Genomic DNA, 14,436 nt, shown 5'->3' with positions numbered 1-14,436 from the left:
CAGCTAGTGGAGCCCGATGCTGGTGTAAAAAATACGGGGACCCCTACTCTTTTTGTCCCCCGTATTTTCTGCGCCAGCACCAGGCGCAGAGCCCGGTGCTGGTTTTAAAAATACGGGGGATCCCCTGTCAAATTTTCCCCCGCATTTTTAGAACCAGGACCAGCTCGAAGAGCCCGAGGCTGGTTATGCTTTGGAGGGGGGACCCCACGCCATTTTTTTCCTTGATTTTACCGTTCCAGCTATTTAAAAAAAAAATATATATATATATATATATATTTTTAAAAATATATAAATAATACTTGTGCCTCCAAAAAAGACAAACCAAGTACCTAATCCCTTCTAATATAAATAGATATGGTATTACCCAAAAAAAAAAACACCAAAAAAAACATGTTTTAAATTTTTTTTTATTGGTTTCACCCTCCAAAGTGTGGCGGATTGAAAATGACGAATTTACTGTCTAAAAGCACTGTTGTCGAATTTCCAAACTTGAATTGAATACACTTTGGTCGAATTGCAGCACTTGTATCATTGCAGAAAAGTCGAATTTGACAAAAGTCGAATTTCAAAAAGTCGAATTTTGAAAGTCCGTTTTTTTGACGGAAAGCACTGAATTGCATTGACGATTTTTTTTTTTGGCGAAAAATTCCCGAAATTCGACAATTTCGGGAATTCGACCGCAATTGCATATACCCCATTGTGTGTAAGGAACACTGCTGTGGCTGTTATGTGTAAGGCTGCTAATTGTGTGCATAGAGGGGGTGTGAAAATATATTTATAGTGTGATAATATGAGGCCACGCCCACTTTTCCAGGAGGCCACACCCACTTTTCATGGGGCGCGCGCATAGGGTTTGGGGGAGGGGGGGGCGCGCTTTTATATTTTCTCGCTCAGGGTGCTAGTAGGCCTGGAGCCGGCCCCGTGTGCGTGTGTGTGTGTTGCACCCTGTGGGGGGGGGGGGGGCATCCAGTGTGTGTATATGGCATCCAGTTTCTGTGTGTGTGTGTGTGTGTGTGTGTGTGTGTGTGTGTGTGTGGTACCCAGTGTGTGTTTCACACACTGAGCAAATAATCTTTTCTTATTAAAAATGCCCACCAGGTGGACATGAAGGGGTGGGCTAGGGGTGTGGCTTCAATGAGGGCGTGGCTGGGGGTGAGTTCGTGAACTCTCATGAACGGAGATTTAAAACCTAATTTGTGTGTTTTCACTAGAATGACAGAAATTACATAAAAAGCTGGAGATTCAATCATGTAGGCGGACAGTTTCTACCTGTGAGTGAGTTTTGTACTGCAGCGGACTCACTAGACACTAGGTTGTGCAGGCAATCAGTATGTGTGTGATGCACCCAGTGTGTGTGTGTGTGGCATCAAGTGTGCTTATGTGTGTGTGCGTGTGTATGTGCGTGTGTATGTGCGTGTGTGTGTGTGGCACCCATTGTGTGTGTGTGTGTGTGTGTGTGGCACCCAGTATGTGTGTACAGTATTTGGAACCCAGTGTGTTTGTGTATGTGTGTGGCACCCAGTGTGTGTGTGTGTGTGTGTGTGTGTGTGTGTGTGTGTGTGTGTGTGGGGGGGGGGGGTTACATCAAGTGTGTGTGGGCGTGGGATCCACCGTGTGTTTATATGTGGCAACCAGTGTGTGTGTGTGTGTGTGTGTATGTGGCACCCTGTGTGTGTGTGTGTGTGTATGGCACCCAATGTGTGTGTGTGTGTGTGTGTGTGTGTGTGTGTGTGTGTGCATGTGTGTGGCACCCAGTGAGTGTGCGTGTGTGTGGCACCCAGTGAGTGTGTGTGTGTGTGTGTGTGTGTGTGTGTGTGTGTGTGTGTGTGTGGCACCCACTGTATGTGTGTGGCATTCAGTGTGTGTGTGTATATGGCACCCAGTGTGTGTGTGTATATGGCACCCAGTGGGTGTGTGTATGTATATGTGTGGGGGGTGGGGCATCCAGTGTGTGTGAGCGTGTGTATGTATGTGGCATCCAGTGTGTGTGTGTGTGTGTGTGTGTGTGTGTGTTGCACCCTGTGGGGGGGAAATCAAGTGTGTGTGTATGTGGCATCCAGTGTGTGTGTGTGGTACCCAGTGTGTGTTTCACACACTGAGCGAATCATCTTTTCTTATTAAAAATGCCCACCAGGTGGACATGAAGGAGAGGGCTAGGGGTGTGGCTTCAATTAGGGCGTGGCTGAGGTGAGTTCCACCACATCCCTTGTACCACTTTAAGCACTGGCCTCAGTCATTCGTGAACTCTCATGAATGGAGATTTAAAACCTAATCTGTGTGTTTTCATTGGAACGACAGAAATGACATAAAAAGCAGGCATGGGGGATTTGGTTTAAATTGACTTTGTAACTAATGCAATTGAATGTGATGAGAGTTAAAAAGAAAGTACAGGTGTGGCCTCCTATATCCATCCTCAATATACCATGCAGTGCGAGACGCCTGAGTAAGCTGCCAGGTCCCACGCAATTCATGCTAACGTCAGGCATTTTGAAAGTGCATTTTAGATGCAACACAATGTATCTAGGGGTGTAGTATGAGTGGCCAGCGGCCGGGATCCCGACCGCTGGCATGCCGACAGCTGGGCGAGCGCTAATGAGCCCCTTGCGGGCTCGCTGTGCTCGCCATGGCATGGTGATTTATTCTCCCTCCAGGGGGGTCGTGGACCCCCAAGAGGGAGAATATGTGTCAGCGTGCCGGCGGTCGGGATCCCGGCACCGGTATACTGGTCGCCGGGATCCCTGCCGGCGGCATACTGAAGACCACCAGTATCTAGAACATACCAGGAGACAGTGCTGATTATATGACACATGTATATTGTATGTGTATATGGAGCAGAACAGAACTTGTATTGGAAAAAAGCTGCTGCTGCTACATTGTAGCACTTCATGTACAGATTCAGAGACTCAGTTGCACACAGCTATCCTGGAGCACCGAGAGGAAGTGTTTGGTGTGACTGCTGCAATAATGTATGAGGACACATCCATCTGTATGTATCATTACTATGAGTGCACTGATGTAATGTATTGCAATGATTTTCTTAACAGCTGTACTGATCTCAGATGGACACAGAGTTGTCTTGGAAGAAATCTCAGATCGGGACAGTGTGGAACTTATTGTGAATGGAGAGACTGTATTTACCTGTAATATCAAGGAACTCGACTTTGGTAAGGAAACAAAGATGTTTTGACATGTAATTTCCAGGACAGCAACTCTTCTGTCTCTCATAACTAGAGATGTGCTGCAGGCACTTTTCGTGTTTTGGTTTTGGATCTGGATCCCCGCTCGTGTTTTGGATCTAGTTTGGTTTTGCCAAAACCACCCATTCGGGTTTTGGTTTTGGATGATTTTTGAAAAAAACCACAAAAACAGCTAAAATTTGGGGGAAATTTTGATCCTTCGGTATTATTAACCTCAATAACATTAATTTCCACTCATTTCCAGTCTATTCTGAACACCTCACAATATTGTTTTTAGGCCAAAAGTTTGCATCGAGGTCGCTGGATGACTAAGCGACACAAGTGGGCGGCACAAACACCTGGCCCATCTAGGAGTGGCACTGCAGTGGCAGACAGGATGGCACTTTTAAAAACTAGGCCCCAAACACCACAAAAAAAAAAAAGAGGCGCAAGATGGAATTGTCCCACCCACCCTTATGTTGTATAAACAGGACATGCACACTTTAACAAACCAATCATTTCAGCGACAGAGTCTGCCACACGACTGTGGCTGAAATGATTGGTTTGTTTGGGCCCCCACAAAAAAAGAAGTAATTAATCCCCCCATCAAAAAAAGAATCAATTAATCTCTCCTTGCTATCCTCTGATTTCTCACCCCTTTCAGTGTGTACATCCTCCTCCTCACAGAGTATTAATTCGTCCCCACTGGAATCCACCATCACAGGTCCCTGTGTACTTTCTGGAGGCAATTGCTGGTGAATGTCTCCACGGAGGAATTGATCATTCATTTTGATGAACATCATCTTCTCCACATTTAGTGGAAGTAACCTCCTACGCCGATCGCTGACAAGGTTACAGGCTGCACTAAACACTCTTTCGGAGTACACACTGGATGGGGGGCAACTTAGGTAAAATAAAGCCAGTTTGTGCAAGGGCCTCCAATTGCCTTTTTATCCTGCCAGTATACATATGGACTGTCTGACATGCCTACTTGGATACTGTCACTGATATAATTCTCCACCATTCTTTCAATGGTGACAGTACCATGAGCAGTGACAGTAGACATGTCAGTAATCATTGGCAGGTCCTTCAGTCCGGACCAGATGTCAACACTTGCTCCAGACTGCGCTGCATCACCACCAGCGGGTGGGCTAGGAAATGTTATCCTTTTCCTCACAGCCCCAATTGCGGGAGAAAATAAAGGAGGAGCTGTTGATGCATCACGTTCCACTTGAGTTGACAATTTTCTCACCAGCAGGTCTTTGCACCTCTGCAGACTTGTGTTTGCCGGAAAGAGAGATACAATGTAGGCTTTAAACCTAGGATCAAGCATGGTGGCCAAATTGCACTGCTCTGATTTCAATAGATGGACCACCCTTGAATGACCTGACTCAAGCTGGCAGTGTCTGAACTGACTTCACGTGTGGCAAGTTCGAAGGGTTGGAGAACCTTGCACAACACGGAAATCATTCTCCACTGCGCTTGAGTCTGGTGCATTCCTCCTCCTTTGCCTATATTGTAAGTGGATGTATAGGCTTGAATGGCCTTTTGCTGCTCTTCCATCCTCTGAAGCATATAGAGTGTTGAATTCCACCTCGTTACCACCTCTTGCTTCAGGTGATGGCAGGGCAGGTCCAGGAGTGTTTGCTGGCTCTCCAGTCTTCGGCACGCAGTGGCTGCATGTCGAAAGTGGCCCACAATTTTTCGGGCCACCGACAGCATCTCCTGCATGCCCCTGTCATTTTAAAAAAAAATTCTGTACCACCAAATTAATTGTATGTGCAAAACATGGGACGTGCTGGAATTTACCCATATGTAATGCACGCACAATATTGATGGTGTTGCCCGATATCACTAATCCCCAGGAGAGTTTAAGTGGGGTAAGCCATTGTGCGATGATGTTCCTCAGTTTCTGTAAGAGGTTGTCAGCAGTGTTCCTCTTACAGAAACCGGTGATATACAGCGTAGTCTGCCTAGGAACGAGCTGGCGTTTGTGAGATGCTGCTACTGGTGCCGCTGCTGTTGTTGCTGCGGAAGGCAATACATCTACCCAGTGGGCTGTCACAGTCATGTAGTCCTTAGTTTGCCCTGCTCCACTTGTCCGTGGTTAAGTGGACATTGGGTACAACTGCATTTTTCAGGACACTGAAGACACTTTTCTTAATGTCCCTGTACAGTCCGGGAATCGCTTTCCTAGTGAAGTGGAATCTAGACGGGATTTGGTACCGGGGACACACTACCTCCATCAATTGTCTAAATCCCACTGCACTAATGGTGGATACCGGATGCACGTCTAACACCAGCATAGTTGTTATGGCCTCAGTAATCCGTTTTGCAACAAGGTGACTGCTGTCATATTTCATTTTCCTCGCAAAGGACTGTTGGACAGTCAATTGCTTAGTTGAAGTAGAACAAGTGGTCTTACGACTTCCTTTCTGGGATGATGATCGACTCCCAGCAGCAACAACAACAGCAGCAGCAGCAGTAGGCGTACCACTAAAGGATCCTCTGGAGGAATCCCGGTTAGGAGAGGACTCGTCAGTCATGCCAGTGACATGGCCTGCAGGACTACTGACGTTCCTGACTGAGGAGGAAATTGACTTTGAAGGAGTTGGTGGTGTGGCTGCAGGAGCTTGGGTACAACAGGAAGAAGGGATTTAGGTGTCAGTGGACTGCTTACACTCTTACTCAAAGTTTCTGAACTTGACAATGACTTCTGATGAATGCGCTGCAGGTTACGTATAAGGGAGGGTGTTCCTAGATGGTTAAAGTCCTTACCCCTACTTATTACGGATTGACAAAGGCAACAAACGGCTTGACACCTGTTGTCCGGATTTGTGGATAAATAATTCCACACCGAAGCAGTGGCTTTTTGGTATATTGCCCAGGCATGACAATGGGCTTTCTCATCCCACAGACAACAACTGTCTCCACTGGTGCCTTATTCAAACAAACCACATCACTATCAAAATTCTCATCGTCAACTTCCTCTTCAGCGCCAGCTACACCTATATCCTCCTCATCCTGGTGTACATCTATAGTGACATTCTCAATCTCAAGATCAGCAACTGGACTGGCGGTGCTCATCCCAGCACTTGCAGGGGGCATGCAAATGGTGGTAGGAGCCTCCTCCTTCCATACAGTCTTGGGAAGGTCAGGCCTAGACATCGCAACCGCGGACACACTTGGACTCTCCTTGGGGATTTGTGATATCTCTGCACAGTTGTATTTTCCTGTGCTTTAACAAGCATAATTTTTTTTATTTTTTCGAGAGGGAGGAGGGCTTCCATCCTCATGAGAAGCTGAGCCACCAGTCATAAACATAGGCCAAGGCCTTAGCCTTTCCTTGCCACTTTGTGTTGTGAATGGCATATTGCCAATTTTCAGTTTCTCGTTAGATAATTTCTTTTATTTTCCTGATTATTAATTTTTGCTTCTTGGATTTTACATGCCCTCTATGACATTGGGCATCGGCTTTAGCAGACGACGTTGATGGAATTGCATTGTCAATGTCATGACTGGTGGCAGCAGCAGCTTCAGCACTAGTACTAGGAACTGGAAGTGGTTCCTGATCTTCCACTATTTTATCCTCCAAATTGTTCTCCATTTCACAAGACAGCACCCCTTTATTATTACAGCACACAGAACTGTGCCCCTTTATTTTCTCAGCACCCCTGTATACTTACATGATACAGGGCCAGTGTAATGTTATTTGAACAGCATCAGCACCCCTATATTTTACAGCATACAGCAGTGTGCTTTTAATGTTTAACAACTGCACCTCTGACTTTTTACAACATAAAGGGTCAGCAGCAACCCTATATTTTACAGCATACAGCAGTGTGCTTTTAATGTTTAACAACTGCACCTCTGACTTTTTACAACATAAAGGGTCAGCAGCACCCCTATATTTTACAACATACAGGAGGACAGTGCCACTGTACCCTGTACAACACAGTGACAGCCAGGACAGCAACACTCATGTACAGCTGCAGCACATGAAACACCAGTGACAACCAGTACAGCACCCCTAACACAGCACAGGTACACCACAGTGACTGCAGCAGCACCCCTACAGAGCACACACTAACCTCACCCGATGCCACAACTCACATAGAGAGACAGAGGTCTGTCTCCCTCACTCTCCAAGTCCAGAGTGAAAATGGCAGTGACGTGCGGCTGTTTATATGGAATCCAAAACCCGTGAGATTCCAACAGCGGGATGATGATGTTTTGCCTCGTTCTGGTTTCCGAATCTGGTGGGAAGTCCCGAGCTGGACTCGTATCCGGGCTCGGGACGTGATGTTCTGGGGGGTTCGGTTCCCAGGGAACCGAATCCGCTCATCTCTACTAAAAGCACACTGCTGTATTTTGTAAAAAGTCAGAGGTGCAGTTGTTAAACATTAAAAGCACACTGCTGTATGCTGTAAATTATAGGGGTGCTGCTGGCCCTGTATGTTGTAAAAAGTCAGAGGCGCAGCTGTTAAACATTAAAAGCACACTGCTGTATGCTGTAAAATATAGGGGTGCTGCAGCTTTTTGAATAACATTACACTGGCCCTCTATGCTGTAAACATTCAGAGGCGCAGTTGTTAAAAATTAAAGCACACTGCTGTATGCTGTAAAATATAGGGGTGCTGCTGGCCCTGTATGTTGTAAAAAGTCAGAGGTGCAGTTGTTAAACATTAAAAGCATACTGCTGTATGCTGTAAAATATAGGGGTGCTGCTGCTGTTCAAATAACATTACACTGGCCCTGTATGTCATCTGCTAAGGCCGATGCCCAATGTCATAGAGGGCATGTAAAATCCAAGAAGCAAAAATTAATAATCAGAAAAAAAAAAATGATCTGACGAGAAACATAAAATTGGCAATATGCCATTCACGACACGAAGTGGCAAGGAAAGGCTAAGGCCTTGGCCTATGTTCATGACTGGTGGCTCAGGTTCTCATGAGGGTGGAAGCCCTCCTCCCTCTTGAAAAATTAAAAAAATTAAGCCTGTTAAAGCACAGGAAAATACAACTGTGCGTTCAGAGATATCACAAATCCCCAAGGAGAGTCCAAGTGTGTGCGCAGTTGTGATGTCTAGGCCTGACCTTCCCAAGACTGTATGGAAGGAGGAGGCTCCTACCACAATCTGCATGCCCCCTGCAAGTGCTGGGAAGAGCACCGCCAGTCGATTTACTGATATTGAGATTGGGGAGGTCACTGTAGACGTACACCAGGATGAGGAGGATATAGGTGTAGCTGGCGCTGAGGAGGAATTTGACGACGAGGATTCTGATGGTGATGTGGTTTGTTTGAATAAGGCACCAGTGGAGACAGTTGTTGTCCGTGGGATGAGAAAGCCCATTGTCATGCCTGGGCAATATACCAAAAAAGCCACTGCTTCGGTGTGGAATTATTTCTCCACAAATCCGGACAACAGGTGTCAAGCCGTGTGTTGCCTTTGTCAATCCATAATAAGTAGGGGTAAGGACGTTAACCACCTAGGAACATCCTCCCTTATACGTCACCTGCAGCACATTCATCAGAAATCATTGTCAACTTCAGAAACGTTGGGTAAGAGCATAAGCAGTCCACTGACCCCTAAATCCCTTCTTCCTTTTGTACCCAAGTTCCTGCAAGCTACACCACCAACTCCCTCAACGTCAATTTCCTCCTCAGTCAGGAATGTCAGTAGTCCTGCAGGCCATGTCACTGGCATGACTGACGAGTCCTCTCCTAACCGAGATTCCTCCGGAGGATCCTTCAGTGGTATGCCTACTGCTGTTGCTGCCGCTACTGTTGTTGCTGCTGGGAGTCGATCGTCATCCCAGAGGGGAAGTTGGAAGACCACTTGTTCTATTTCAACTAAGCAATCGACTGTCCAACCGTCCTTTGCGAGGAAGATAAAAATATGACAATAGTCACCCTGTTGCAAAACAGATTACTGAGGCCATAACAACTATGCTGGTGTTAGACGTGCATCCGGTATCCACCATTAGTGCAGTGGGATTTAGACAGTTGATGGATGTAATGTGTCTCTGGTACCAAATCCCGTCTAGATTCCACTTCACTAGGAAAGTGATTCCCGGACTGTACATTAAAGGTGCATTCCCGGGACATTAAGAAAAGTGTCCTCAGTGTCCTGAAAAATGCAGTTGTACCCACTGTCCACTTAACCGTGGTCATGTAGACAAGTGGAGCAGGGCAAACTAAGGACTACATGACTGTGACAGCCCACTGGGTAGATGTATTGCCTCCCGCTGCAAGAACAGCAGCGAGGGCACCAGTAGCAGCATCTCGCAAACGCCAACTCGTTCCTAGGCAGGCTACGCTGTGTATTATCGGTTTCCGTAAGAGGCACACTGCTGACAACCTCTTACGGAAACTGAGGGAAATCATTGCACAATGGCTTACCCACCCTTAGACTATCCTGGGGATTAGTGATATCGGACAACACCACCAATATTGTGCATGCATTACATTTGGGCAAATTTCAGCACGTCCCATGTTTTGCACTTACAATTAATTTGGTGGTGCAGAATTTTTTTTAAAATGACAGGGGCATGCAGGAGATGCTGTCGGTGGCCCGAAAAATTACGGCCCACTTTCGACATTCAGCCACTGCGTGCCGAGGACTGGAGCGCCAGCAAATACTCCTGAACCTGCCCTGCCATCACCTAAAGCAAGAGGTGGTAACGAGGTGGAATTCAACACTCTATATGGTTCAGAGGATAGTGGAGCAGCAATAGGCCATTCAAGCCTATACATCCACCTACGATATAGGCAAAGGAGAGGGAACGCACAAGACTCAAGTGCAGTGGAGAATGATTTCCGTGTTGTGCAAGGTTCTCCAACCCTTCGAACTTGCCACATGTGAAGTCAGTTCAGACACTGCCAGCTTGAATCAGGTCATTCCCCTCATCAGGCTTTTGCAGAAGCAGCTGGAGAAATTGAAGGAGGAGCTAAGACGGAGTGATTCCGCTAAGTATGTGGGACTTGTGGATGGAGCCCTTCATTCGCTTTGCCAGGATTCAAGGGTGGTCAATCTGTTGAAATCAGAGCACTGCAATTTGGCCACCGTGCTTGATCCTAGGTTTAAAGCCTACGTTGTATCTCTCTTTCCGGCAGAGTTGTGACTGAGGTGCAAAGACCTGCTGGTGAGAGAATTGTCAAATTAAGCGGAACGTGACCCATCAATAGCTCCTCTTTCATTTTCTCCCGCAACTGGGGCTGCAAGGAAAAGGATAACATTTCCTAGCCCACCCGCTGGTAGTGATGCAGGGCAGTCAGGAGCAAGTGTTAACATCTGGTCCGGACTGAAGGACCTGCCAATGATTACTGACATGTCTACTGTCACTGCATATGATGCTGTCACCATTGAAAGAATGGTGGAGGATTATATTGGTGACCGCATCCAAGTAGGCATGTCAGACAGTCCATATGTATACTGGTAGGATAAAGAGGCAATTTGGAGGCCTTTGCACAAACTGGCTTTATTTTACCTAAGTTGTCCCCACTCCAGTGTGTACTCCGAAAGAGTGTTTAGTGCAGCCGGTAACCTTGTCAGCGATCGGTGTAGGAGGTTACTTCCACAAAATGTGGAGAAGATGATGTTCATCAAAATGAATGATAAATTTACCAGAAATTGCCTCCAGAAAGTACACAGGGACCTGTGATGGTGGATTCCAGTGGGGACGAATTAATACTGAGGAGGAGGATGTACACACTGAAAGGGGTGAGGAATCGGATGAGGACGACATCATGCCTCTGTAGAGCCAGTTTATGCAAGGAGCAATTAATTGCTTCTTTTTTTTGGGGGGCCCAAACCAACCAATCATTTCAGCCACAGTTGTGTGGCAGACCCTGTCGCTGAAATGATTAGTTTGTTAAAGTGTGCATGTCCTGTTTATACAACATAAAGGTGGGTGGGAGGGCCCAAGGATAATTCCCTCTTGCACCTCTTATTTTTTTTCTTTGCATTATTTGCTCTTTGGCGCCTAATTTTTAAAAGTGCCATCCTGTCTGCCACTGCAGTGCCACTCCGAGATGGGCCACGTGTTTGTGCTGCCCACTTGTGTTGCTTGGCTAAGTCATCCAGCGACCTCGTTGCACCTCTTTTTCTTCTTTGCATTATGTGCTCTTTGGGGCCTAGTTTTTAAAAGTGCCATCCTGTCTGACACTGCAGTGCCACTTCTAGATGGGCCAGGTGTCTGTGCCCCTCACTTGTGTTGCATAGCTTAGTCATCCAGCGACCTCATTGCAGCTCTTTTTCTTCTTTGCATTATGTTCTCTTTGGGGCATAGTTTTTAAAAGTACCATTCTGTCTGACACTGCAGTGCCACTTCTAGATGGGCCAGGTGTTTGTGCTGCCACTTGGGTCGCTTAGTTTAGTCATCTAGCTACCTCATTGCATCTCTTTTTTTCTTTGCATTATATGCTTTTTGGGTCCTAGTTTTTAAAAGTGCCAGCCTGTGTGCCACTGCAGTGCCACTCCTAGATGGGCCAGGTGTTTGTGCCTCCCACTTGGGTGGCTTAGTTTAGTCATCCAGCGACCTTGGTGCAACCTATTGGCCTAAAAACAATATTGGGGGTGATTCTGACCTGTTCGCACGCCGACAGGCAAGAAGTGTGCATTCGCTGGTAGGCAGAGGCGGTTGCTGGGCGGGAGTGACGGAACGGCAGCGTTTGGCCGCCGTTTCGTGGGCACAGTCCGGCCAACGCAGGCGGGGGGGTGGCCCGCAGTGGCTGCGTGACATCCCACACAGCCGCTGCGAGACGAGTAGTGACGAGTAGCTCCCGGCCAGCACGCAAAAGCTGCGCTGGCCGGGAGCTACTCCTGGAGTGCAAAAGCGCTTTTGCACTTCTGCAGGGGGGGGAGGGGGGAGGGCCTGACATGCTGGGCGGACTATCCCTGTGTGGGGCGTCCCCCCGCATATCTGAGTTCCTGATCGTAGCCCTGCAGGGCTATGATCATCTCTGAATGACCCCCATTGTGAAGTGTTCAGAATAGACTGGAAATGAGTGGAAATGAATGTTGTTGAGGTCAATAATACCGTAGGATCAAAATTACCCCCAAATGTGATTTTAGCTGTATCTGTTTGTTTTTTCAAAAATCATCCTGATCCAAAACCCGAAAGGGTGATTTTGGCAAAACCAATCCAGATCCAAAACACGAGCGGGGATCCAGATACAAAACCAAAACACGAAAAGTGCCTGCCGCACATCTTCTCTACTTATAACGTTAACATATTTAAAACTAAAGTAAGATATATTTTATAGCTATGGTTTCCATTTGGGTGAGGTGGCACCCCGTGGTACCACAGGGCACTTACAGGGGTACCACGGGTTGATGGACCAAATCAAATTATTTAAAGTCAATGTTCGCTGTCAATCCTAAAATATGTAGTCAAGGAGAAGCACATCCCTGTCCATCAGCACATAACTGATAATAAGGATGACATTTAAGGACAATTTCCATAATTGAATTATGTTTGCTGATCTTCTAATTAAGAGACATTTGGACTATGGGTGCCTTCAAATTTGTGAACCACTGTGTTATAGAATTATCTGCTTTACACATAGCTATGTAAAACATAAGATTCATTTACAAATTGAAATAATGTAATCCTGCATCACTAGACTGAGTGAATGCAGCTACTGTCCACCTAGTGCATTCTAGGCTGCAACAGATGGACATTTTAGGGTGTCATTATTTCCACAGCAATCTGGTGCGAGGATACTTTGCCAGTGTAACATAAAAGCAAATGGGGAATGTTGTTTTACTTTCTCACCATAGTAATTCATGGTCAGAATGCTGCGTAAAGCTCCCATTTCACAGTAACCTTATAAATATGACTGAACCATGGTACATTGCTATTTCCTCTGTTGCAGGGGGTGATGGAAAGCTGGACCTACTTTGTGAGCAAGCAAGACAAGCTGTACTGAAAGCTTACTAATGGTTGTTATATTCACTTGTAACCTTACATTCCCTTTGTAACACATTGTTTCCAGTAAATACTGTCATAAACTGTACACTAGAATTGTGAATAAACAGGAAGTCTGACTTCTATTACAATGCAGAGGTTTGGATGGCATTTTCAGTAAGAGGTGCCTAAGAATTATTACATGATTGTGGCTGTGGTCATTAACAACTCTGTAATGTGGTATTCTGAACTATAGCAGCATTCATTAAAAAAAAAAAAGTTTCTCCACTTAATGATACACATAAGAGCTCTGTTTTTTATTACTGCAAAAAAAGCCTTTTCATTGTGAGACTATTAATATTTTCCTTCATTTATAAATGGCTGGCACATACCTCCCAACTTTGTAATCCTATGAAGAGGGAAATACGCGCGGCGAAGCTGTGCGCGCTCCCGAAAAGGGAGTATGGCCTATGAAAATGGGCGTGGCTTCGTGGAGGACCCGTCACTGAGGGGGCATGCCATCTCTCCCACTGTCTGCGCTGGATAGACGCTGTTTGCATGCGCACAGCATCTGTTCACCGCTGCTCTGCTAAGCAGGGCAGCGATGACAGGAGCCTCCCAGCTGCCCCCCCCCCCACCGCGAGACACTGCAGCCCAAAAAACGGGACTGTCCCGCGAAAATCGGGACAGTTGGGAGGTATGCTGACATATTACACAGCACTGCACATTGAGAGCTCATGACACAAAAAATATCAAATGACTAGGGCCAGATTAACAACGGAGTGGATCATGGGACTACAGTTCATACTTGCCTACTTCTAAAAAAAAGCATTTCAGGGAGATTGTGAAAGTAACACCTATCAGTGCAGACGTGTACTACTACATCTGAGAGGCGTGTCATAAACATGACTGACATCCAAATGTAAATGAGCCTCAAAGTTAGTAAGATCTACTTGATGAAGAAAAGACACTGATATTTTTCAGGAATTGTTTGTGTATTGTGTTTTACAAGAGGTTCCATATACTGTAAGTCGCCACGAGAAACCTTACTTAAAATGCATGTAGTCATAGGGATCAATGGGGCAGATGTATTAACCTGGAGAAGGCATAAGGAAGTGATAAAGCAGTGATAAGTGCAAGGTGATAAACGCACCAGCCAATCAGCTCCAATATGCAAATTGGCAGGAGCTGACTGGCTGGTGCATTTATCACCTTGCACTTATCACTTCCTTATGCCTTCTCCAGGTTAATGCATCTGCTCCATTGTGCCTTATAAACAATGCAGGGAAATGGTGCTGATGAGCCCATTTGAACTTATGTATCTCTGATTTCCCCCCCCCCCCCCCAAG

The 14,436-nt window shown here is 46.2% G+C and overlaps 1 protein-coding gene across 1 annotated transcript in view; it reads left to right on the top strand.

Moving 5' to 3' along the window:
* The window catches only part of C3H10orf53 (chromosome 3 C10orf53 homolog), a 78,939-nt gene extending 65,559 nt beyond the window's left edge, over window positions 1-13,380 (top strand). Inside the window, exons 2-3 of the mRNA XM_063963455.1 lie at window positions 3,045-3,164; window positions 13,056-13,380. Of these exons, the coding sequence (XP_063819525.1) occupies window positions 3,045-3,164; window positions 13,056-13,120 (185 nt within the window). The 3' untranslated portion in view covers window positions 13,121-13,380. The remainder of the gene's footprint in view (window positions 1-3,044; window positions 3,165-13,055) is intronic.
* The last annotated feature ends 1,056 nt before the right edge of the window (window positions 13,381-14,436 follow it).

The sequence above is a fragment of the Pseudophryne corroboree genome, chromosome 3 (assembly GCF_028390025.1).
Source record: "Pseudophryne corroboree isolate aPseCor3 chromosome 3, aPseCor3.hap2, whole genome shotgun sequence".
In the NCBI taxonomy this organism is placed as follows: Eukaryota; Metazoa; Chordata; class Amphibia; order Anura; family Myobatrachidae; genus Pseudophryne; species Pseudophryne corroboree.
Note: the sequence above shows the minus strand (reverse complement) of the source record. Positions and strands in the feature narration are given on the sequence as shown.